This window comes from Thalassophryne amazonica, chromosome 3, assembly GCF_902500255.1.
Source record: "Thalassophryne amazonica chromosome 3, fThaAma1.1, whole genome shotgun sequence".
Taxonomy (NCBI): Eukaryota; Metazoa; Chordata; class Actinopteri; order Batrachoidiformes; family Batrachoididae; genus Thalassophryne; species Thalassophryne amazonica.
This window is the reverse complement of record NC_047105.1, coordinates 70,367,099-70,393,726: the sequence shown is the minus strand read 5'-3', so window position 1 is coordinate 70,393,726 and position 26,628 is coordinate 70,367,099. Positions and strand designations below refer to the sequence as shown.

Here is a 26,628-nt window from a genome sequence, read left to right as displayed (position 1 = left end):
CACGTGATTGGGACGGTACGGGATTAAAAATTCACAGGAGCAGACGGGAGCGAGAACAAAGGTTTTCGGCAGCGAGCTGTCCTGCTGTCATTTGAGCGGTCAATTTTCAAAAAAGACGCCGAAAAAATAGCGGGCGGCTTTGCTTAAAGCCGTCTAAAATTAGGACTGGGTCCGATCGGTGTGTGTGTGTGTGTGTGTGTGTGTGTGTGTGTGTGTGTGTGTGTGTGTGTGTGTGTGTGTGTGTGTGTGTGTGTGTGTGTGTGTGTGTGTGTGTGTCGGCTGGCTGCGGGGAGGGGGGTGGTGTGTGCGCTGAGCAGAGTGGGAAAAACAGCACAAACTAAACGGTGGTGCTGTCTTTATTTTGCTCTGGACTGTTCTGACGGTACGTCCTGTTCACACCGTGTGCACGTGTCGGTGACAGTTATACTGAAATTATGAGATGAAATAAATTGGTCAAAATTCCTTAAAATGAGAATATATGAATGAACAGAATAAAAATCACACACACACGTGATTAAAAAAAAGTGATGTGGAGAAACTCTGCAGTGATGTTCAGAAGCAGAAATCACATAAAGCAGCTGAGAACACTGAACTTTAACAGGCTGTTATTTTACAAAGATATTTATTTTAGATGACTTAATGTAGTTGTTTTATGTTCAAGCACAAAACATGACTGAGGAGGAGAATTAAAGTGGAAATGAACTCTAGTCTGAATAAAAATACAAGCTGCTGACTTTTATTTTTCAAAATTATTAGGCTGCAGTTCTGAGTTTCATTTATTTCAAAGTAAGTTACTGCTTATTATTTTCAAAAAATCCAGAGTTAAATCAGTCTGCATTGTTCAGTTTTTCCTGCACGTTTGTGTATTTTTTCCTTCTTTATAAGAGTTTGGTTTTTGTGTTTGTTCTACTAAAAAGTTTTTAAAAACATCAAAATGTTAACACTTTTCCTTATAGCAGTTCTTTAATTTCAGAAATGGAACAGAAACAACCACAAATTAAAAAAAAAGTAGGGACTGTATGTAAAATGAAGATAAAATAAAAATGTTGTTATATTCCCAGTTTCTCCACTCACACCCACAGAAGCCAAAACATTCTTCCAAAGTTGTGTCTTGGTGGCTTCTCTCATTTGTCTTCTTCCAGCATGGACATTTAGTTTTGACAAATGCCTACCTGATACAGATTTACCATAAAGTACCACACTGTTTGTATTTCTTAATGATTGATATAAATGAAGTCTAAGAAATATTCAGTGAGTTGGAAATGTTCATGTATTCATCCTCTGACATTTCCAAAGAAAACTGGCTGTAAATATTATTAACTAATTCTTCCATTAACAATAAACTGCCCTGTCCCAACCTTTTTTTCTTGGAAAATGCTGTAGGCCTCAAATGTAGGAATGGATATATATTAACAAAAAAATAAATAAAACTAAAGCTGACCTCAATACAATACCAACATATTTCAATACATGAAATATGTTGGTTTCATACAGTATGCAGCTACAGAAATAGAAGACAAAGTTAATGTCAGGATCATTACATGTCCATCACCACCACAATTTGAAAACCATAAGACCACAGGCCATGCATTATTTATGTTTTGTGTCTTTTAGTGAAGTTGTTTTTTATTTGGATAAGTGTCTCCCTGTATTACCACAGATGTACTCTCTCTGTTGCCACATCTTCTGAAATAAAACTGCAGAATATTAAAGCCTAAAAACTAAAAGAAGGAAAGTAGATGTGATAAATATTTAATTTGAATCTCAGTCTCAGAAAATGTTGAAATGTAAAGATTTTTCTATTTCAGCTGCAATTCTTGTGTTGGAATATTAAAGTTAAAGTACTTACAAACAAAAGAAGTATGACAGGTTTTTATTAAGTGACAAGTCAGAGCAAAGTAGATGTGATAAATATTTCATTTGAATCTCACTCACGGGTTGTTCGGACAACCAACTATTCCTATAGGACAAGTAAACTGCCAGGGTTACTTGCCCTATGGACAAGTACACTAAAAAGCTTAATGTCAATGCCTGTCATCCAATGTAGTAATGGGTATTAAATTTGCAAAACATATCCCTCTATGATTTTTATGGACACGTCTACGGAAGCAGGCCACAGTCTCAACTTGTTGAAATTCCCTCCCTGGCAGATAAACTGCATTATCACCATAGTGGATTTTCTACACTAATTTCCCTGCTAAACTAATGGATTCCACACCCACATTTGTCATAAGCCTTGCAGGGTCTCTAATCACCTGCTCTGTGGCCTGCTGTAAATTCCTAATGTTACCCTCCCTGTAGAGCTCTATCTATGTTTGCAGACAAGATGGCGGCACCTTCCCCAGTAGGGTGGAGGCCTTCCGGGATCAGCAAGCCACGGCAGCCCCAGAACAAAGGCCAGTTATCAATAAAGCTAAAGCCTTGCTGTCTACAAAATTGCACCAGCCACCTATTTTAACGATCAGCCTGCTAAATGCCTCATCACTATCCCAGGAGGGGAGGAGACCAGAGACTATTAATCAATGCCAACACATCTTTCTGGCAAGGTCACAAGTCGTCTCTGTGTCCATTTTTGTGGCCTCTGAGTGCTTCATCCTGACATCATTTGTTAATGATGTCAGGTATGTATATGTTTCTTAATCTGGTTTTAGAAGTCTTCAACCTTCACCTGTGTATTGTCTATGTTTTAAATCTGTTCACTGTATGTTGGAACATCCTCCTCCACAGTTGACTTTTGTAGCAATGGAACCTGGATGCGACTAGGGATGGGTATTGATAAGATTTTATCGATATTGATATCGATACCATTATCGATTCTGCTTATTGATCCAATTCCTTATCAGTTCCCTTATCGATACCTCTTGTGAATTTTCTGTGTACTAAAAGTAGGCTTTACAGGTTTTCTATGTCAATAGCATTTTATTGAGTCTTAAAGTAAATAAATATGAAATTGTCAGTGGATCCTTAAACTCTGGACATAAATAAACTCTACATGGTGGATCCTTGATCTCTGGACATAAATAGAAATGAACAAAATCTGTAGTTTTTCCTTTCAGTCATTATTGGCATGAATGTCTTTCCATACATCTGAGCTGAGCTCTTGCAGCTGGCTGCGCTGCACGTCAGGATGTAATTCATAAAGAATGCAGGACGTCTCATTTTGGGAGGAAAAAACATTTTAGTCGATTGTAGTTTATTGTTTGTGTTACAACGTTTGGAAAGAGGTGTCATTTTATTTAAAGCAGCGATTCGCTTTGAAGTTATTAATTCTGACCGGACTATGTCTCAGCAGAGAGCCGCGCAGTGTTTGGAGCTGTGCGAACAGAACGGAGGATGATTCTCGTTTCTTGACTGCAACAAGACAAGAGTCCCAGTTAGTGACTTTAATCCACATAAAAGTGACTCACGATTGACATATTTTAATGGCTTTTGAGAGGGGTTAAGAAGCGGAGTTGCCGCTTCTGAAGAGCAGCAAATCAAAGAACCAACTGAGCAGCGGATCGAAATACTGCTTCAGTGGTTCAAGCTTCAAACTGGGGTTGCGCTGCAGAAGCGGTTGATTACAGAGCCACTGCAGGGTCTGTAATCAACGTAGAGAAATGCTCATTTTCCCGACAAACACCTTCAAAAACAACGGCCGCTCTGAAGGACCGATAAGGGAATCATTAAGCAAAAAGACTATTGATATCGGTGGATCGAATCCTTTCTTAACGATACCTGAAAAGAAGCGGTTCTCGATACCCAACCCTAGAAGCGACTGTCTTATTTCACATTTAGTCATGATTTATCTTCCTTGTTTCCCTTTTATGTTGGCAGGTTTTCATTTCCTTCGATAGGCAGCACCAGCTACGTAGGTGTTGACTCTGTATGAGTCAGTCTTTCAGAATGTCATAATGCATACACACTATCTTTCCCCAGTTTGACATAGATGACAGCAAAGATCAACTGGTAATTTGTGGGGTATTTTTTACTTTGAATTCTGTCTGGGCTTTTTCTGCATTGCTGTAATATCACATCAAGTCTGTTTTTGAAAAACATTTCTCAAATTCTCTCTCTCTCTCTCTCTCTCTCTCTCCCTCCCGTTTCTTCAGACAGTCCCAGTTAGTCATTTAATCTGGATTGCGAAATACCTCGACTTTACCCCTCCACCCTGCTTTCCATCTCAACGCACTCAGAACCTTTCTGAGTCTTTACCTCTGTCACACCTTTGTGCCTGTACTTTTCTTCTTTGCAGGATATGTCTTTTATGTAATTAGTCTGAATTCAAGTCTGTATTTTTAAACATATATAGTTTTACTGACCTATTAACTCATCATATCCATTAATGGTTTTGTCCTGTTTACTTCCTGCTGTTACTACACAGGAATCTTATGGGCAGATATTTCACAAAAATTCAGAAAGTTGTTCACGTTTGGCCAGAAGTATAAAAATTGGTGAAATGTGATGCAGAATCAAAATCTATACGGTGGTACTTAATATTTGTTCAGAACATGCAATCATGACATAATATGCAGCTATTTATATAGAAATAATCAATTTAAAAATATGTATATTAACTAACATTAGTTGTAGTGAGCTGGAAGGGGTGGAGGTATGCAGTGGAGAGAATGTGAATGAAAAAGACAGGAGAAAGACAAGATATTTCAGGTAGCTCAGTGAATAAGGAGCTTGTCTGTTAGTATGTAGACCTGGGTTTTAATCCCATTTGTGCTACTTGCATGTGTCATTGGACAAGACACCTAATCTGCATTGTGTCAGTACACCCAGCTGTAAATGGGTACTGAACTTGGCTGTGCAAGTAATCTATGTTGGCCTCGCTTCCCATATAAGGGGAGTCATAGACTCCCATCTGCTTTGCACTATGGAATCTGGTGATAAACACAAGCACCAACATGCCTCAGGGCCTGTATAGGACTTACTTCTACTCTTCAAGAAAGGGTCTATATGTGAATGGCAGGGAGCATGGCAGAATTAGGGATGTGAATCGTTCAACAAGTCACGATTCAATTCGATTCCGATTCTTGGGGTGACGATTCGATTCAGAATCGATTTTCGATTCAAAGAGCTCTGAGAAATAGTTATATTACTTAAAAATGTTTATGTTTAAGAAAATGCAGCTTTACAAGGTTAATCAAGTGATTCTAGATGTAAATTTACTTATCTGCTTTGCGCGTTCGGAGTTGGCTGGCAGTTTAGAGAAGCACTGGTCAGTAGTCGGCAGAGACTGCTGCTCCGCTCCTTTTAGCTCCGGGTCATAGCGTAGCATGTGGGCTTGCAGAGTTGAAGTGTTTCCGAAGTACTTGACTTTGATTTTGCAGATTTTGCACACTGCATAAGTCATATCAAGCTCCTTCTTACGCAGCAAATAATAAAATCCAAAATGCGCCCAAACATTTGCCTTCAGCAAAGACGGTGCTGGCTGAATTAGCTCTTCGTCCCCCATGCTAAGCTACAGCCACTGAACTCTGCAGCTCACGAGTGTCTGAAGCACGCCGGACCACCTCCCTCGCGGGGACGCTGTAGTACGGAAGCCGTTGCCTGACAAACAGTACATGCAGCGAGTAAGCAAGAAAATTTTTAAAAAAAAAATGCTTTTTTAAAAATCGATTCTTGGACATTTTGGATCGATTCAGAATCGTAATAAATAAGAATCGCAATTCGGACGTGAATCGATTTTTTTTCTTTTCCCACACCCCTAGGCAGAATGTTGCAAAAGCTGAAAAAAGATGTATTTAAGTACTTGGAGTCAACTGTTCAAGTGGAGTGGAGTGTAGGTTAGATGTGAAGAAAAGACTGGAAACAGGGTAGAATCCTTGTAGAGTGGTAGAAGTGATTTTTGAAGGAAGGATGTCTGCAACAGTGAAAAAGAAAGTTTACAAGACTGGTGTGAGGCGGTAGTGAGATCTGCTATGTCGTGTGGCTTAGAAGCGATGGTAAAAAAGCAGGAGCCAGAACTGGAGAGGATGGACTCGGGGTACAGTAAGAAAAGAATACTGAGGATGGAGCTGGCAGAGAAGGTTAAAGAGGAGGCTTATGGTTGTTGTGAGGGACGATATGCAAGTGGAAGATGTAGAGGACAGGAGGAGATGGAAACGGATGATCAGATGTGGTTACCCTAACATGAACAGGAACTTGTATAACAGAGTAATACTGTAGGTATCTTTGAATGATTGATTTGATTACATGGTTTCACTGTGTCACGTCACTTCCTTGTTATGTTCTTTTGCCTGTTTTTGAGCAGCCATGGGGTATATTCAAGGCTTAATAAAATTAACAAGAGACTTCCATTGTGGGCAAATGTAGAGCTCTGAATCTTTATCCCCAAATTTAAGGGATGCTATGTTACATACTAGAGCACCACAGTGGTCCAGCATTTAGCACTCTGGCCTCCGAGCAAGAAGGTCTTTGTCTGAACGCACACCCTGACCATTCTGCTTGTGCATCTAGAGTTACATCAGGAAGAGCATCAGGCATATTTCTTATGCCAGATGAACATACACAACAATACCAAATCTGCTGTGATGACCCTGTGCTTGTAGAACATACACATACACACAGAACTATGCTACATATTACATATTTTTTAATTGAAGAATTGTGTTTCTATTTGGTAAGAACAATATATTCCTCCCCACAAAAAAGGTTATGGCCCAGTCACACGACGATTCCTGAAGGAAGGGGAAAAGTAAAAAACGTCACAATTCGTTGAGAAAAGGTGGACGAAAGAGCTTTATCACCGAACAGTCTGCGAAGCAAGAGCGCAAAAGGGACGAAAGTGTGTGTCTGCATCTCTGCGTTTCAGGACTCAGCGCTGGGACAGAGCTCATAGGGCCTGAGTCCAGGAGAAACTGCAAACAGAAGCTGTGAAGATCTGTACGCATGGTGGCCCACCTGCTCTGGTTCCTCGTCCAGAACAAAAGAGGGATCATCTCCATCATTATCAGAATCCACACTGTCTGTCGACACGATGCGCGCTCCGTCTTCCTCCAATTAAAAAAAAAAAGAAAAAAAGTGTCCTGTGGTCACTGCTGTATCACTGTATTAAGTTCTAAGCCATATTTATTTATTTATTTATTTATAACAGAAAACTGTCAAAAGGGAGAATAAATATAAGTGTAAAGATGATTGAATATATCAGAGCAGTAAATTAATCAGTGCGTGCGGTTATTCCACCAGCTGATCACTGATCATTCTGTGAATTCTGTCTTCCAGAACAGTTCTTTATATAATCATTTTGATTCATCTACCTGTTGCCACATGTACAGAAGGACTGGATTGTCATTCCTACACTCATATTGTTATATTTATTACAAAATAATAAGCGCACGCAGCAGCTCCTGCTGCCGCAGATGCTGCATTCATGTACCGTCGGAAATTACACAACGTTTTTGTTGTTTCAAATTCAACAGTTTGTGGCAAAATAATTAATTATAGCCACACTAAAGATTAATTCTTGCCTATGTAAGGTGCCTGAGCCCATTGAAGCTGCTCCCCCCCACACAGATAAAAAAAAAAATCCAAGCAAGCAGGCTGAGTTTGTCCTGTAATTTCCAACGGTACGTGAAGCAGCAGCAGCTTCTGCGCTCACAAACCGGCTTCTGCGCTGTGTGAAAACATTCAGCTGCTCCAACGAAGTCAAATTAAACAATAACGTGAGAAAAACTAAACAAACGATTAAAAAACTTCAAGAACGACAGCAAAATTAGACAGACGAATTGAGGTTTTCGTTGCCCTTCGTTCAAATTTTTCAACAGTTTAAACATACTGATGTAGCGCCAGCTGCAGGAACGAGGCTGCGCGAAGGTTAAACATTGTCAACGACAGTCAACGAAAGTCCAGATTTCTTGTTTCGTCAGGGCCTCGTCACCCTTTGTTAAGTGCCGTGTGACTGGGCCTTTACATTAATCCTATCAAATGTCTCCACATCTGTTTTCATTCAGCATAATCTACCGACAAACCTTTGTGTACTAATTGTTGAGGTTCCTGACAGAAGTGAACATCTTTTTCACCTCTGTTCCACTATCAGTTTAATACTTTTGACTGACTGCTTTATCAGTAAATGTAAGCTCAAACAGTATAAATATGGAAACTTCCACTTCTTATCATCTTGTTTTTGTACTGTAGCTCTTTGGTGCAACTGCACTTGGCAATGTGAGAAGACAGGTTTCCTGTGTGAGACTGATGGAGCATGCATGGCTGCCACGTCCTTCATAGATGGCCAAAGGCAGCACATCCGTACTTGCATTACACGGGACAACCTCATACCACCTGGACACCCATTCTACTGCCTCAGTGCGGAGGGTTTCCTCAACGTCCACTGCTGCTACACTGACTACTGCAACAGCATTGACCTCAAAGTGCCCTCTGGTAAGTGATTACAGAACACAAACACGGTTGCTGTATAGCAAATTCCAAATACAAAGTGTAGATTCATACACAGAAAGTATGTTTTATAGATCACAGGGATAATAGGAAGTCATTTCAACTGCTCTTAGTAGTGGGCAATAGAAACAGTACAAAATTGGGCAATGATCCAGATTTTAATTCTATTGCACTATTGAAGCAATGCTTGTTAATGGACTGAAGGTGGCAGCAATGTTTCTGTGAAGGCTCTCAGTTGTCCAGGTGGTTTCCATAATAGAGAAGCTTGAATCTTCCTCGATATCCTCGCGTCAAGCAACCCAGTCCAGTCGAAGATTCAGGCTTCTCTACTGTGGCAGCAATGCAACGATAAGGATGCTGGCTGCTGTTACAACACCATAGAAGAAGATGATAATGCATGTTGATGACGCAGTCTACTTGCAACCTGCGTAAGTTAGAGCTGCGAGCTGCTACGAGCTGCAATCAACTGCATAATTGTCATTTTGATTAAATATGGCTGAAAGTAGAACAGAGGACTTGGTGAAAAAGACCGGTGCAACATCCATTATTTGGACTTGGTTCGGAAGTAAGTCACCCAATGAGCGGTAACACAACTTCTAATGATGGAGAAACCAAAACTTTTGAACCACTGAATCAATATGAAGTAATTGTGTTGAAATGGTTCAGTGTTTCGAAGCATACAATTAAATATAAATATAAAAAAATAAAAATATAATAAAAATAAAAATATAATAAATAAATAAAAATAAAATATAATTAAATATAAATATAAATAAGCTCATACAATTAAATATGGTAACATCTGCTTGCCACTCTTCAACATAGCACTTGCATGGAACAATAAAGGCAAAATGTAAAACCACAGCCTGTTTGTCTGGAAACATCCACTGACTTATGTAACAGTTTTCTACATTTTTTTTATTGACAAGGTTGCTTCTGCAAGAGCTCTCATTTCTCCACCCAATTTTGACCCCTCTGTCTCTGCTCCCTGCCCTGCGGTTTTTAACAGATTTGAACCTGCGACTCTGTCACAGTTAGAGGATGTGGTGCTCATTTGAAACCATCGGGTTCCCCTCGTGATGTGGTCCCCCCCCCCCACTTTTTTAAAGAACTTTTTTCTACCTTAGGGCAGTCTGTTCTGACCATTATAAACAGCAGCCTATCCTCCGGTGTTGTCCCTGTTAGTTTTAAACACGCAGTCGTTCAGCCTTTGTTGAAGAAGCCTGGCCTCGACAAACACTGAACTATCAAACTTTAGGCCTATCTCCAAGTTGCCATTTGTCTCCAAGATCCTGGAGAAAATTGTCTGTGCACAACTTTTAACTTACCTTGATGAACATAACATTTCAGAGGTTTTTCAGTCTGGTTTTAAAATGTTGCATAGCACAGAAACTGCCCTTTTAAAGGTTTTTAATGGCAAATGATAGTGGTAACCATGTCATTCTTGTCCTGTTTGACCTGACTGCTGCTATTGATACAATTGACCACAACATACTGATAAATTGTTTGCAGCAGCTTGTGGGCATTGGTGGTAGTGCCCTGGACTGGTTTAGGTCCTACTTAACTGGTAGGACTATGTGCGTTGGCCTCAGGGTTTGTGAGTCCTCCTCCGCTCCACTTTTATATGGGGTCCCACAGGGTTCAATTCTTGGACCCCTACTCTTCTCCCTGTATTTGCTTCCCCTGGGGTCCATTCTCAGAAAGCATGGCATCAGCTTCCACTGCTATGCTGATGACAGCCAGCTATATGTCCCCCTAAAGAAAAATGATGCCTCTTCTCTTCAGCCCCTTTTGTCCTGTCTTGAGGATGTTAAAGCCTGGATGGCATTGAATTTTCTTAATTTTAATGAAAAGAAAACGGAGGTGATTGTTTTTGGCCCTAGCAGCTCCTGTTCTTCCTCACCTGTCGATCTGGGGCCTTTGTCAGCCTTTTCAAAATCTACTGTCACAAACTTGGGTTTTAAGATGGACAACGATTTTAAACTGGACCACCAAATCAGTGCAGTAGTTAGATCAAGTTTCTTTCACTTAAGGCAGCTTGCTAAGGTTAAGCCTTTTCTTGCACATCAGCACTTTGAAAGAGCAATCCATGCTTTTATTACCTCCCGGCTGGATTACTGTAATGCACTTTATTATGGAATTAGCCAGTCCTCTCTTGCACGTCTCCAGCTAGTTCAGAATGCTGCTGCCCATCTGCTAACTGGTGCACGTAAGAGGGAGCACATTACACCTATCCTGGCCTTCCTCCACTGGCTGCCTGTGCATTTTAGAATTCATTTTAAGATTCTTTTATTTGTTTTTAAATCTTTAAATGGCCTTGCCCCGCCCTACCTCTCTGAGCTGCTTCATTGTTACGCCCCTGCTTGCCACCTCCGGTCAGCTGATCAGCTCCTCCTGGAGGTGCCGAGGTGCAAGCATATGCTCAGAGGGGACCAAGCTTTTTCTGTTGTGGCTCCAAAGATGTGGAACAAGTTACCGCTCCACATCAGGCAGGCCTATTCACTTTTTGTTTTTAAAACTAATCTTAAAACCCACTTTTATGCACTGGCTTTTAACCCGGAATGAGATCTCGATCTGTTTTGGTTGTTTTAACTGATTTGACTTGTTTTAGTTCTTTTTTTGGGGGGGGGCTGTTTTTTTTTTGTTTATATATATATATATATATATATATATATATATATATATATTGTACTTTGTGGTTTGTTACCTTTTATATGTCCCCTTTTGTACAGCACTTTGTTTCAGCTGCAGCTGTTTTTTTTAAAGTGCTTTATAAATAAAGTTGATTTGATTTGATTTGAAGATGTCATGAAGCAGTAAGGCACTGTTATGGATGTTTAATAATAAAGGTTCTATGTGCATCTTGAAATTTTTGACTATATGTTTGTTTAAAGACATTAATAATGTAATGTGGTTGCGCCATCATAAAATACTGTATGTAATAGAGATATAAATTGAGACGTGCTTGTGGAACTTGGGACTGTTATGACAGTAGTTGTACAAACTGAAGGGGATTTGGGTGCTTCAAAAGGTTAAACACACGATCATTTCAGTGGTGTTCGGCTTGAGTCTTTGTCTTCTTTGTGACTACCTCTCCAGTTTTAGAGAAGAGTCTCTCACATGGTACAGAACCTGCTGGCATATGAAGACAGATTTTGTCCAGCTTGTAAAGAGTTGGATAAACAGCAGTTTAGCAGTTTGTAAAGTAAGCGATATAAGCAAGCTGCAATCTCCGCTCTGGCTTTCGATTGAAGCGTGTTCTCAAACTCGTCGCTTGTGCACAATTACCAGCATGGAGAATAAACATAACAATAAGTTAATCAGTATCATAATCAGCATGTGAATGAGGTACATTCAAACATTTTTAAGCTGTGTAACAATTTAATTTTGCTGAGTTCATCATGACATTAAATTATTTTCACGATTACACATTTCTTAATACAGTTAGGTTATATGATCAGTTGATTTTAGTGGGCATTCATAACTAGGTGTCCAGAGAGCTTTTTTCTTTGCCTTTTTGTGACAACCAATCACAGCTCTTAGAAGATTGTGTCATACTTGGCAATGGGGTTCACCCCGCCTCCTCACAAAGCTAAATGGTAAATTAATGATGAATGGACTGCATTTATATAGCGCTTTCCCATCTGTGTCAGATGCTCAAAGCACTTTACAAATAATCCCTCACATTCACCCCAATGTGAGGCTGCTGCCATACAAGGTGCTCACTACACACTGGGATTAAGGACCTTGCCCAAGGGCCCTTAGTGATTTTCCAGTCAAGCTGGGATTTGAACCAAGGGTCTTCTGGTCTCAAGCCCAACGCTTAACCACTAGACCATCACCTCCTCCAATAGATAAAAGTTTCTGTCCCCTCTTTGCTCAGAGTTGCTCTCAGACACTTCCTGGATCACTCTCAGGCTAAGATTCCTTCCTAGAAATCTTTGGGTACTGAGGTATTACCAAAAGAGTTACTATAGAAATTACAGAAAATTGGCATTCAGTGAATGCATTTCCAATATTTCCAGACTCCAACCAGTGCTGTGGCAGCAGTTGAAACAGTAGGTGATGGTCAGGATGAGATAGATGTAGTTGATGAAGAGAACTATGGGAGAGGAGGAGAAAAGCAGCCAACATGTTGGAGAGGTAGCTAGGACAAAATCAACTGGTGAGATTGGTTCAAAAAGCAGACCATGGAGTTCATTATACTGTAGTTAAACTTTTGATGTAAAATACTTAGCAATGTCAACATTTGTGACTGTAGTTAGACTAGTTAAACTGATACAAAATGTTTATTTTCATTTATGTGATCTAAAATAAAGTGCATGACATTGTTAATATTTGTATTCATACAGTGTCCCACTCCACCCCTTTCCCAGTTGACTTCCACTGCAAATACTCTTACATTTTGTGGGAAATACTGGTTAGCCAAGTCCTGATAGAATAATACCTCACAGACACTAAGCAGATTGTGCTGTGGGAATGTGGTGTCATGTACATACTGGCTGCCAAACGTTGTGCATAATTTCTCTCATCTTTCTAGTGACTTCTCAGTCAGGACCAGGGGGAGGCTACGGTCCAGGTGGGACATGGGGGCTGGTGGAACTCGTAGCTGTGATTGTAGGGCCGCTGTTTCTGCTGTGCCTCTTGCTGTTGGTGGCTGCCTTCCTGTTTCAGTACCACCAGAGGGTATACAGCCATAGGCAGAGGCTGGCGATGGAGGACCCCTCCTGTGAAAATCTCTATCTGGCCAAAGACCGAACCCTGCAGGACCTCATTTATGATCTGTCCACATCTGGCTCAGGCTCAGGTAAGTGCATAGGATGAGAATGTAAATGTAGCCTAGTGCTTATATTGTACTTGCTTTGGCATTGCTTGATTAAATTTGCATGAATATATGGAGTTTGAATTTATTGTATTTGCATGAGTGTATTCTAATGTCTTTTCGGAGCAGGTCTGCCTCTGTTTGTACAGCGGACTGTCGCCAGGACAATTGTACTGCAGGACATCATCGGTAAGGGACGTTTTGGGGAGGTGTGGCGAGGTCGCTGGAGGGGCGGAGATGTGGCTGTGAAGATTTTTTCATCCAGAGAAGAGCGGTCCTGGTTCCGTGAAGCCGAAATCTATCAGACCATTATGCTCCGCCATGAGAATATCCTGGGCTTTATAGCTGCTGACAACAAAGGTGCACAGCTGGAACAGATTACCTCAAGTAAACTGATTGTTGTGTTGATTTATAATATGTACCGATTTCTGTCTCTTACATAGATAATGGCACGTGGACCCAGTTGTGGTTGGTGTCAGACTACCATGAGCACGGTTCTCTGTTTGACTACCTGAACCGCTACTCTGTTACTACTGAAGGAATGATTAAACTTGCACTGTCAGCTGCCAGTGGCCTGGCACATCTGCACATGGAGATTCTTGGAACACAAGGTAGGTTGTACTAGTTTTGTTTTTGAGGAAGATTATCTTAAAGATCTGAATAACTGTGGATTTGGTTCACATTACTGCTACATTGTGTTTTTCTAGCCGAGTGTCGTTCTAAAAATGGACTCTACTTTCGCACCTGGAAAAGAAATGAGGTTCATTCAGCCATGTAGGTCTGAGGGCCCAGGGCCGAGCATCAGCCCACCCCCTTTTTTGAAGAAAGTTTATTAAACACCCACCGAAAATAAATTAATTCAGTGACCCCCAGCATATTATAAAAAGCAAAAAAATAATGAGTTTTCACAATGTTTTCCTCTTCCATGTCAGACTTGTGATCACGTCATCCTTTTGTCCTGTGCTCTTATTGTGAAAGACTCTTGTGCAGGAAACAGGAAGTGTTGTGTGACAGTGTGACTGGCATTTCCCCAGTTACACGTTGAAGGAGCTGCTCTGTTTTTTGTCCAACAAAAGTCCTTTTTCCATCCAGTAAAATAAAGTTCTTGTCAGCTAATGTCCACAAAGTTCGACATTAAGGGCCCCTTCACATGACATGATTGAGGCAGAATGGCCCACGAAGGAGGAGCCAAATGCTACTCGTGAAAAATTGGAGCCGCCTTAAATGCCTCGTACAGCTGTCGCGACAACCATTCATGCAGACCAGCGGCCGATAGACAGCGAGTGCTGTGCAAGTGCCCACTCTTGGCAGGTGTCGGCCAAATTCCAGGTGTCACACACGAAAAGGGATGGGTATTGATAAGATTTTATCAATATCGATGCCATTATCGATTCCGCTTATCGATCCAATTCCTTATCAGTTCCCTTATCGATATCTCTTGTGAATTTTCTGTGTACTAAAAGTAGGCTTTACAGGTTTTCTGTGTCAACAACATTTTATTGAGTCTTAAAGGAAATAAATATGAAATTGGTCACTGGATCCTTAAACTCTGGACATAATAAACTGATCTCTGGACATGATTAGAAATAAAGAAAAATCTGTCATTTTTGTCAAAAGCATTTCCTTTCAGACATTATTGGCATGAATGTCTTTCCATATGTCTGTGCTGAGCTCTTGCAGCTGGCTGTGCTGCATGTCAGGATTTAATTCGTAAAGAACGCAGGACGTCTCATTTTGGGATGAAAAAAACATTTTAGTCTGTTGTATTTTCTTGTTTGTATTACAGCTTTTGGAAAGAGGTGTCATTTTATTTAAAGCGGCAATTTGTTTTGAAGTTATTAAGACCGACCGGACTCTGTCTCAGCAGAGAGCTGCGCAGCGTTTGGAGCTGTGCCAACTTTATTGAAGACAATTCTCATTTCTTAACTGCAACAAGACAAGAGTCCCAGTTAGTGACTTTAATCCACACAAAAGTGACATATTTTAATGGCTCTGAGAGGGTATAAGAAGGGGACATGCTGCTTCTGAAGAGCAGCGAATCAACGAATCAGTGAGCCAGCAGATTGAAGCATTGCTTCACTGGTTCACGCTTCAAAGCAGTTTCGCGCTGTTGGAGCGAGGCACATCAAGCATTGATGGTTCCTTTTTCCAGTGAGTAGAGAAGCATTTTACAGCTTTGGGACACTGAAGTTTGGATATTGCTGACAGCAGGTCTTCATAATCCGTCTCTGAACAGTGTTAGTTAGAAAACCAGGTCCATGTAGTTGCAATGAAATCGCAAGTTACCCTCAGCTGTTCTCGCCAATTTGGAAGAAGGAAAAATGCAATATGAGGTCTGTGAGAAAAGTATCCAACCTTTTTATTTTATGCAAAAAATATATGGATTTGATTCATATGTTTTTACGTCAGCCAAGCTTGAACCTTCGTGCACATGCATGAGTTTTCAGAAACTGTTAGAGACAGGCAGCTGGAAACCATTCGGAAAATTCACATGGCTTTCGGTGAAAATTTTATGGGCTTCACAGAGATTGAGTGTTACTACCGCTTTAAGGACGGCCCACAATGGCGCATGGCGCGCCGCGCTCCGAGCCGCGATTGACAGGCAGAAACGACCATTTCATTTCTAAAAGGATGGCTTTATGGATCCGGGACCATTGTGTGCAATTTCTCTGGTTATCACAAGAGCTGGACATCAGCCATTTTCTGGAAGATTTCACTTTTAACAAGAGATTTTGTCATGGAAAGCTGTGCGGAGGCTTTGTGTATCACGACGGAGCCACTGATGGAGCGAGACAAAGAACACCTCCGTTTTGGAGTGTCAGAGGACAAGTTGGGACATGCCTATCTCAGCTTTCACTGGCTTACCAGTCGAGTGAGTATAAGAAATTTTGGAGAGCTGGGCATGTCCCAACTTGTCCTCTGACACTCCAAAACAGAGGTGTTCTTTGTCTCGCTCCATCAGCGAATCCGTCGTGACACGCGAAGCCTCCGCACGGCTTTCCATGACAAAATCTCTTGTTAAAAGTGAAATCTGCCGGAAAATGGCTGATGTCCAGCTCTTGTGATAACCAGAGAAATTGCACACGATGGTCCCGGATCCATAAAGCCATCCGTTTAGAAATGAAATGGTCGTTTCTGCCTGTCGATAGCAGCTTGGAGCGCGGTGCGCCATTGTGGGCCGTCCTTAAAGCTGTAGTAACACTCCTTATTCTCTGTGAAGCCCGTAAAATTTTCACCGAAAGCCATGTGAATTTTCCGAATGGTTTCCAGCTGCCTGTCTCTAACAGTTTCTGAAAAAATTCTGATGGAACAAAGCCCAAATCATTCCGCCATTTCCTCGCAATGAAAAAACGACGAGAGGGGTGGACCAGCGCTCACTCAAAGCCTGCCCACAGGCGAATGACGCAACCGACAGGCGTGGAAAAACTCACGCATGCGCACGAAGGTTCTAGCTTGGCTGACGTAAAAACATATGAATCAAATCCATATATTTTTTGCATAAAATAAAAAGGTCGGATACTTTTCTCACAGACCTCGTAAGTGCAAAAATTCCTCTTGAGTTCCACCTGGCACTGTGAAGTGATGGCAGCTTGTGCCATTTGATGTGAGTCCATTTTTCCTCCATTTTGTAAAACTTGTATGCTTCATAAAGCTCAAAAAGGAATTTAAAATTCTCTCTCCAACCAAGGTTCTCATACTGTGGTATCACTTCTGTGCCCATGTATGCATTTTGCAAATCATCATACTGTTAAAAAATCTCATCAATAAACTTGTAGTTAATATTAGGTGACCGTGACCGTATAGGAAAAAAGAAGTCCATCACGTCGCAGAACAAGATCAAGAATGTGGTGCTGGCAGCCGATGTATTGAGGGTCATCGAATCCCTTGTGTCGAAATGTTCTCTGTGGTGCTGGCAGCCGATGTATTGAGGGTCATCGAATCCCTTGTGTCGAAATGTTCTCTGAAGCCTGGCTACAACACAATTTTTGCGACCAGTATTGACTGCTGTTGTGTCAGAGATGATCATCTGAATACTGTTCCATGCATTGTACTCATCAAGCAGGTCCTGTAGTGGTATATCTGCAGTTCCACTGTCACAAGCCAAAATGCCAAGTTGTAATGTTCTTCTGTTCTTCTTATTTTTCAAGCACACAACTTGGTACTCCTTAATGTCAGTTTTCTTACCATCAGAATGCAAACAAAATTTCTCTTCAGAGATCAGTTCCATGAGGCGGTTGTTAACTTCTTCTGCATCCCTGATTGTTCAACACCAGACTCCTGACTGTGATGGTGTTGGGACACTAACTCCATCTTCAGCCAGACTTTAAAGCACCTGTGACGCTTTTCTGGTTGACAAAGAGTGTTTAGACACTAATTTGGCAGCAGACTTTGTTGAGTGGCGTGTTCAATTTTATCTATTTTACCTTTATTTTTTATTTCTTTTAATGATTGTTTATTAATATATTTTAGCAATATTTAATTGTATATATTTTCTTGTTATTTCTTGATACTTTAAATAGTATTGTGTAAACTCGTATTTTTAAAAGTGATGTGCTAGGTGCGGGAGGTTTTTTTCATGATCCAGTGAAATAAACTTCAAAAAATTGATCTATGGGTAAAAGTTCATCAAATGCAACATCAGGAAAATGAAAGTTTTGAAAAACGTTTTGTAGTCATAACCCTACTGCGCACGCTGGAGACACCATGCCGGCTGATGTGTTCACGATACGAGAGCCCGGCTCTTCATGACACAGGAGCTGATTTTTCATGATACGGGAGCCGACTCTTCATGAGATGAGCGCATCATGTAATTCATGTAAAACATAAAAGGGAGAATACATGTAGGCGGAGGCTAAATTAAGTAATTAAGTATTATACATTGTGGTGTTTTATTAATTTTTTGCTCCACTGGCGTGTGCGCGACTTTCCACGTGCTCGCACTGTGTTCATGCACGTGAACACGAGCGTGCACAAAACAGTCACAGCAGTATTGTGCACGCCTGTCCGACCGTGCGTCTCTCTCAACAGCAGGTGGAATGTTTCGCAGTTCCCAATTTTGCTTTTTGTTTGCGGCTTTTCTTCCAGTTTCTGCGTCTTTCATGTTATGTGTGAAGGGGCCCTGAGTTTTGTGCATGTTATATGATACACTTTATTGTCCCTAAGGGGAAATTTGTCTTGGACGTCAAGTGCTCTGCAAACATGTCTGTCTCAAAAAAATATATATATATCAATAAATACAACAACAAACAGTACACTGCTTGCATGCTTGACAGCCGTTCTTGTGGATTTTTCCTGCTGCCTGGACATTTGCTTGTTGTTTTGAGTGTGAGAGAATGGGACACAGACATCATGTCATTTTTTTTTTTTCTCATTATTTTTTTGCTGCACCAGACATCAGCTGACAAAGAACACATTTAATAAATAACAAAAGGATAGGAAAAAGAAGACAGAGACAGGTGATTTATTCTTTACTTGTGAGGATAGACTTTTAATTGAAATGATCAGTCTGATAAACATAATATTTGGCTGAGTTTGTGCAAATGCACACCCCTACTCAGCGCCCAGGGCGCTCAGAGGCACGAATACAGTAATTGGTATCTGAAATGTAGTGTGTGTTGAAATAGCTTTCTCCAGGCTATAAAGCCAAGGTGATTTTCTGTGGGGAGGCTGTGAGGTCACTTACACTGAAGTGATAGGACAGAAATGTGCACTTTTTTTTTTTATCCAGTTTGTGAGCGTAGCAAATGAGTGGCCACCTGTGTGTGTGGTGCTGGAGGTCATCATGATCAAAAAAAAAAAAAAAAAATGCAACAAACATTTTAGTTTCCATGTATTGTGTTGAGAATATTGTGTTTTCACAATAATCTAATTTTTTGAGATGCACCTGTACATTGACCAATGCTAAAATTAAGTTCCTCATGTCAAAAATAGAGCTTTTGAAAAGCCCAAAAACATTTGAACATGCCAGTCATGTATTTTAGTGTGGATAACAGAAAACTTTGATTTCACAAAATAATGACTAATGTTCCGATAAGGCCTGATGTGTAGGATGGTGAGGGAAAGAAAGCCCGTTTTGGTTGATTAAATGCTGCTACAAAGTAATACGACTTATGGTTGCGTGGTTAAAATTGAGTTTATTTATTACTTGTTTACGTGTCCATCAACAACAACAACAAACAAAGATGTTAAGGTCAAGTAAATGGATTGTTTGTCTATACTGAAACATGGAAGCATTGGTAATTAAGAGGCCAAGTTATGTTGCTTTAACGATGGTAAAATAACTGTATTTGTTTCAGGGGCCTGGAGTTCTGCTCACGGTCGGGCAAATCTCCTGTAAGAGCCCTGATGCTACCCAAACCTATGCACTGTACTGTTGGTTAAAATTGACAACAGCTGTACTTTGTGATCGGGAACATTTGAAACAAGGAATCACAGAGGTTTAGACGTTACTTTAGTTTTTCCTTTATATTTACTGCAACCCAACCCCAAACCACTGTCTTGCTTATCAAACAGAGAACTTACACTGTGTTTCAGCTGAACTGGATGAATTTAATGTTAGTAAGCCAGTTGCTATTTGGTAATCATAATTTCACCTGACTATATAAACATGAGCACATGATGTACATTTTCTTTGTGATAGGAAAGCCAGGCATTGCCCACCGAGATTTAAAGTCCAAGAATATCCTAGTGAAAAAGAATTGCACCTGTGCCATCGCTGACCTGGGCTTAGCTGTGCGCCATGACTCTGCCACGGACACCATCGACATTGCCCCTAACCAAAGGGTGGGAACTAAGAGGTTTGTGTGAATATACACCTGCACTGCCTTGCCCAAAGCAGATTGTTTTCTCACGGCTATCTTTCAGACCTTGATTTTATTATAAACTGGTGTTGTTTTTCATCTCTTAGGTACATGGCTCCAGAAGTTCTAGATGAGAGTATCAACATGAGACACTTTGACTCATTTAAATGTGCTGATATCTATGCTTTGGGACTGGTCTATTGGGAGATTGCACGCCGCTGTCATAGTGGAGGTCAGATTCTTCAGTTTCACGCTGCTTACTCAACTTATGTTTGCTTTTTCATGTTGGTAACAACTGAGAGCACAGCACTGATCTGACCTCAACAATGCCCTGTGCTATCAGGTGTCCATGAAGAATACCAGTTGCCCTATTATGACCTGGTACCCTCTGATCCTTCAATAGAGGAGATGAGGAAGGTGGTCTCCGACCAAAAGCTGCGGCCCAGTATCCCAAATTGGTGGCAGAGCTACGAGGTATGAAAAACCCAAATATCTGAAAAATAACAAAATGTCTTTAAATTAATTTGCTGCATTTGACTAGAAAGAACTGGGAATTCACACTTTCTATAATGAAAAACAAAGCAAATGTATTTTCATTAAAGCTATAGTGTCGACTATAGTGTTTATTCGCAGAAATGGAATATAGCATTCACAACCCTCTGTTCATTCGTGTATAATTAACTGCAACAACAACAACAAAGATGTCATTTTTCTTATGAAAGTATCAATGTTTAATTTAGCTTGAATGCCTGGAATCCACAAATCATGGAATTCCCGACTCCAACAAATGCAGCACTGTTTGAAAGCCTTATTCCAATATTCTGCATGCTCTCCTTCTGTGTATGTGTGTACAGTAAAACTTACATATAATGGATTCAGGTGGACCAGAGAATTTTGCCCGTTAATAATAATTGAAATCCACTATACATACATACATATATATATATATATATATATATATATATATACATACATATATATATATATATATATATATACATATATATATATATATGTATATATATATATATATATATATATATATACATATATATATATATATATATATATATATATATACATACATACATATATATATATATATATATATATATATATATATATATATATATATATATATATATATATATATATATATATATATATATATATATATATATATATATATATATATATATATATATATATGCAGGGGTGGTGGTAAATGCACTTGGTTTCAGTGCAGAAGGTTCCGGGTTCAAATCCCACCCCTGCCACATTTCTCCATGTAATGTGGAGTTGCGTCAGGAAGGGCATCTGCCGTAAAACCTGTGCCAATTCAACATGCAGCTCCACCTTGGATTTGCTGTGGCGACCGACGCATGCCTTAAATAAGCGCCAGGCATTATGTGCATTTAAAAGATTTTTTTTTTCCGAGTCCACTGCCGAATGGTACCTTAAAGCCAGATTTATGCTTCTACAACTCCATGACCATACAATGACGTTGACGTGTGTGACCCTTTTAATTTCAATTTTCAATTTATTTTCATTTATATAGCGCCAAATCACAACAGAGTTGCCTCAAAGCGCTTCACACAGGTAAAGTTTAACCTTACCAACCCCCAGAGCAACAGTGGTAAGGACAAACTCCCTCTGAGGAAGAACCCTCAAGCAGACCGGACTCAAAGGGGTGACCCTCTGCTTGGGCCATGCTACAAACATAAATTACAGAACAATTCACGGACAAATATACAAGAAATGCTATTGGCGCACAGGACAGGAGGATCGCCAACACGAATACAACTCCTATCTCTGGATGGAGCTGCACCTTAAACAGAGAAAAAAACAGAATCAGGCATCAGAAAAATAAAAAAATACTGTATAAGTAGAATATGATGATCCACTGTATCGAATGCAGCACTGAGATCTAACAGCAACAGAACAGTAGTGGTGTCCAAATCCATTGTAAGCAGAAGATCATTCACCACTTTAGTGAGAGCCGTCTCTGTGGAATGATATTTTCTAAAAGCAGACTGCAGTGGCTCAAAGAGATTATTCTCAGTAAGATAGTCTACGAGCTGCCGTGAAACCACTTTTTCCAGAATTTTAGAGAAAAATGATAGATTTGATTTTAGAGAAAAATGATAGATTTGATATTGGCTGATAGTTTTTCAATACACTAGGGTCAAGATTAGGTTTCTTAAGTAATGGTTTAATCACTGCAGATTTGAAACGTTTAGGAACAGATCCAGAAGTTAAAGAAAGATTAATAATTTCCAGCGCAATCGGCCCAAGAGTGGGCCACAGGTCCTTAAACAGTTTTGTTGGTATAGGATCAAATAAACAGGTTGTGCTTTTTGTTGACATTACGGGTTTTGTCAGCATGCCTCGTGAGAAACTATCAAATTCTGTAAATCTAGGTAATACCTCAGTAGTGGCGCCCACCTCAATAGCAGGGTGTAGTGGCTGGGTTAAGGCATGCCGGGATATGTTTAACCTGATGTTTTCTATTTTCTTCCCAAAGTAATCCAGGAAATCTTGTGCTGTTAAAGGAGAGTGAACTACAGGTGGTTGTACATGCATAAGTGTTGCCACCGTGTCGAACAAGAACTTTGATTTATGCTTGGTTTTTGTTGATCAAATCAGAGTAGTGGGTCCGCTTTGTAGCCAATAATGCATACTTATAGTCTAAGATAGCATCATGCCACGCAAGGTGAAATACTTCTAATTTTGAACGACGCCATTTCCGTTCTAGACCTCTTGCTTTATGCTTGAGGTCACGCAGAAAATCACTGAAGGTGACTGATTTGGGGGAGCGTGGTTTTAACACAGGTGGTGCAATCATGTCGAGTGTAGTTTTGAGCACTGAGTTTAAACTATCCACAAGTCTGTCTACTGACTGGGTATTTGTCAAATGTGAAGCTAAGATATCAGGCAGTCTAGCTTCAAGTTCAGTCTTAGTTGAGGAGTTGATGCATTGCCGTATTGATATATAAGGTTGTTCCACTAAACACGGCAGCGAAACTGTAAACTTAATAAGTGAGTGATCAGACACCACTGATGTAAGAGGCATGATGTCAATATTCGTGACAGCAATACCACGTGCGAGAACCAGATCCAGGGTATTTCCACTAATGTGCGTCGAATGCATTGCCAAAATCCTAACGTGTCCACAATTTCCATAAATGATTTGCAGAGGGGATCAGAAGGCTTATTTATATGAATGTTAAAGTCACCAATGATCAGAATGTTATCTACACTAGTTGACAAGTTAGAGATGAACGCACCAAATTCATCTAAGAATTCAGAATATGGGCCAGGAGGCCTATATACAGTGACAAAGTAATACGACTGATTTTTATTCTTCTGACCTTGGCAGTGTGTAATATCCTGAGCAGAGCAGAGAATCAGATGCTCCCACGAGTTATATATGGGACCCCCAACAGCTAATAAGCTAAACCTAGATTTATAAATAAGAGCAACACCTCCACCTTGCTTCGCATCACGAGGGACGTGACTAAATGTATATGCTGGTGGGCAGGCCTCAGCCTCATTTAAGGGGAGGACAGCTGTAGGTTTAAGCCAGGTTTCACATAGCCCAATCATATCTAAGTGATGATCAATAATTAGATCATTGATCAACAATGATTTTGAGGACAGTGATCTTATGTTAGGGAGACCCAGTCTCAGGACCACAGTGGGGTTGACAGTTGAACTGTTTGGGTTTAGGGGTGGTTCCAGAGTAGCATATATAAGATGCCTAGAAGTAGATTTAGGTTAGAGACATTCCACGCGCATTGTAGGTAGCAGACACGAAATCTTTGCTATTGCTGGAACAACCACTGGGCCATGCTTAATTTCAGCATCATCCAATATAGTAATGGGTATTAAGTTTGGAAAGCATATCCCTCTATGACAGGGGTGGCTAAGTTCGGTCCTCCAGAGCCACCTTCCTGACACTCTTAGTTGTCTCCCTGCTCCAACACACCTGAATCCAATGAAAGACTCGTTAGCAGACTTTTAATGAGCCTTTCATTGGATTCAGGTGTGTTGGAGCAGGGAGACAACTAAGAGTGTCAGGAAGGTGGCTCTTGAGGACCGAACTTGGCCACCCCTGCTCTATGATTTTTATGGACACGACTACAGAAGCAGGCCACAGTCTCAACTTGTTGAAATTTCCTCCCTGGCAAATAAACTGCACTATCACCATAGTGGATTTTCTGCACTAAATTCCCTGGTAAGCTAATGGATTCCACACCCACATTTGTCATAAGCCTTGCAGGGTCTCTAATCACCTGCTCCGTGGCCTGCTGTAGATTACTAATGTTACCCTCCCTGTAGAGCTCTATCTATGTTCGCATACAAGATGGCGGCGCCTTCCCCAGTAGGGCGGAGGCCGTCCGGCATCAGCAAGCCACGGCGGCCCCAGAACGAAGGCCAGTTATCAATAAAGCTAAAGCTTTGCTGTCTACAAAACTGCGCTAGCCACCTATTTAACGATGTCAGCCTGCTAAACACCTCATCAGTACCCCTGGGGGGGGCAGAGACTATTAATCGATGCCGACACATCTTTCTGGCAAGGTCACAAGTCCTCTCTATGTCTAACCGCTAGCGAAAATGCTAGCCGCTCCTAAGATTTTACACAGGAGTAAAATAATTACTTAAAATTGACAGCAGTTCTACTGAAAAACGAACAGAAGTATTAAACGGGTAAAAAAGAAACAGCTATAAAAAGTAACGGCGGGGAGAGGGGAGGAGTAACCAGAAGAGTGCTAAACAGAAATAAAAGAAGCGTATATAACCGTGTGAAGTTCAGAGTATCGTCACACCAACAAACAATCCATCAGAAGCAAGTTTTAAAGTTCTCCATCGTGTTGGTGGGCGTCTTAATGCAATTTACTGCAGTAACAGTGGCTTTTTCTGGATCAGTTTGTCACTCAACAAGCTCTGCTTTCAATTTTAATGTTTTTCAATTTATTTTCATTTATACAGCACCAAATCACAACAAAGTTTCCTCAAGGCACTTCACACAAGTAAGGTCTAACCTTACCAACCCCCAAAGCAAACACACAGGTGACAGTGGTAAGGAAAAACTCCCTCTGATGATTTGAGGAAGAAACGTTAAGCAGACCAGATTCAAAGGGGTGACCCTCTGCTGGGGCGGGCTACTGACACAATTTACAAAACAATTCACAAAATGAATATACAGGAAATGTTGCTGTTGCACAGGATAGGAGGGTTACAGCAACAGACACCACATCCATCTCTGGATGGAGCTGAACCTCAAATAGAGAGGAAAAAACCGAATCAGACAGTAAATACAGTATATGTCAGCATTAAGCAACAAGAAAAACAGAAGAAGTTCGCCGGCCACTAACCCAAAGCTTCACTAAAAGACCCAGAATTTAGATCAAGTTGAGGCTGTGGCCTGGTCTGTTTCCTAATAAAATGAATTTAAAAGAGTAAAAAGCATAGTAACATACAATGCCGCTATGCTAGCCATACGAAAGGGAAAATAAGTGCGTCTTAAGTCTTCTTACAGTATATGCAATCTCCCTCCATGAATTGTGGGTCACTTGAGTGGCTTTGTAGTTTTTAGACTCTGTGTTGTAAAGTTGGTCATATTTGCGGACTTTTCTGCCAAACGTATTTGATCCATGATTGAAATGTAATCACAAGTGTACTGCAAAAACTATTAAAATATGAGGGGACAGGAAGGAGTGAAAACATAAAAGTGACAAATCTCAGCCCTTGCGGTCTCCATCGTTTTGTTGATAATCCCTGGCCTTGAATAAAGGCGTGCCTCATTTAGGCACTGGGTCTGAGCACGGTTTGAAAAACAAGCGCCCAGGTTCTTAATCACAGAAACACGGTACACATTTTCCTAGACTCGGAGTGTGTCAGTGCTGAACTTCATTTCGTACCTCTGTTACTGGGTATGTCCATACTGCTCTGTCCAGTACATGTAAGGGGTTTTTAATGGGAATATATTGCAATTTGGCACAGTCACACCCATGTGTGTTGCTTGGTGACACCACACTCTTGGGGCAGTTATACAATTTTCACAAACAGCTCGAATGTGGTCTGCTGTTTACTGTAATTCATTGCTTCAAGTTGCACTATAAAATGTTCAATCCTGACCTGCCATTGTCCTTTTGCTTTTCCAGGCTTTACGGGTTATGGGCAAAATAATGAGGGAGTGTTGGTATGTTAATGGAGCTGCCCGCTTGACAGCGCTGCGCATCAAAAAGACTCTGTCCCAGCTGAGCATCCAAGAGGACATTAAAGTTTGAGTTTAGTCACCAATTCACTGAGAACGAGCACTTGGAGAGACAGATTTCATGACTTCAAGACACTGAGAGGAAGGAGCCGGGCCTTCTTTAAAGAACTCACAAATAGGACAAAGTGGAGAGTGACCATTTCAAAATTCATAAGAGCCAATTTTTTTAAGGATCAGGTGGGCTGTGATTCAAGCCGACTCGGATTTCAACAAAACATGGCTCAGAGATGGAACCTACCAACAAATGAACTTTCCCAAATGTTTCGACCGAAAACCAAATGGTGACCTTGCCAGGGGTCATCAAAGTTCAGGTATCAAATCAATATAAGAGGAGTCCCCAAAAT

General features: G+C 40.6%; 1 protein-coding gene across 1 annotated transcript in view; it reads left to right on the top strand.

Moving 5' to 3' along the window:
* The window catches only part of LOC117506996 (activin receptor type-1B-like), a 34,558-nt gene extending 8,158 nt beyond the window's left edge, over nt 1-26,400 (top strand). Inside the window, exons 2-9 of the mRNA XM_034166674.1 lie at nt 8,125-8,367; nt 12,923-13,189; nt 13,334-13,564; nt 13,648-13,815; nt 19,845-20,001; nt 20,112-20,236; nt 20,348-20,478; nt 26,172-26,400. Of these exons, the coding sequence (XP_034022565.1) occupies nt 8,125-8,367; nt 12,923-13,189; nt 13,334-13,564; nt 13,648-13,815; nt 19,845-20,001; nt 20,112-20,236; nt 20,348-20,478; nt 26,172-26,297 (1,448 nt within the window). The 3' untranslated portion in view covers nt 26,298-26,400. The remainder of the gene's footprint in view (nt 1-8,124; nt 8,368-12,922; nt 13,190-13,333; nt 13,565-13,647; nt 13,816-19,844; nt 20,002-20,111; nt 20,237-20,347; nt 20,479-26,171) is intronic.
* Nucleotides 26,401-26,628: the final 228 nt, after the last annotated feature.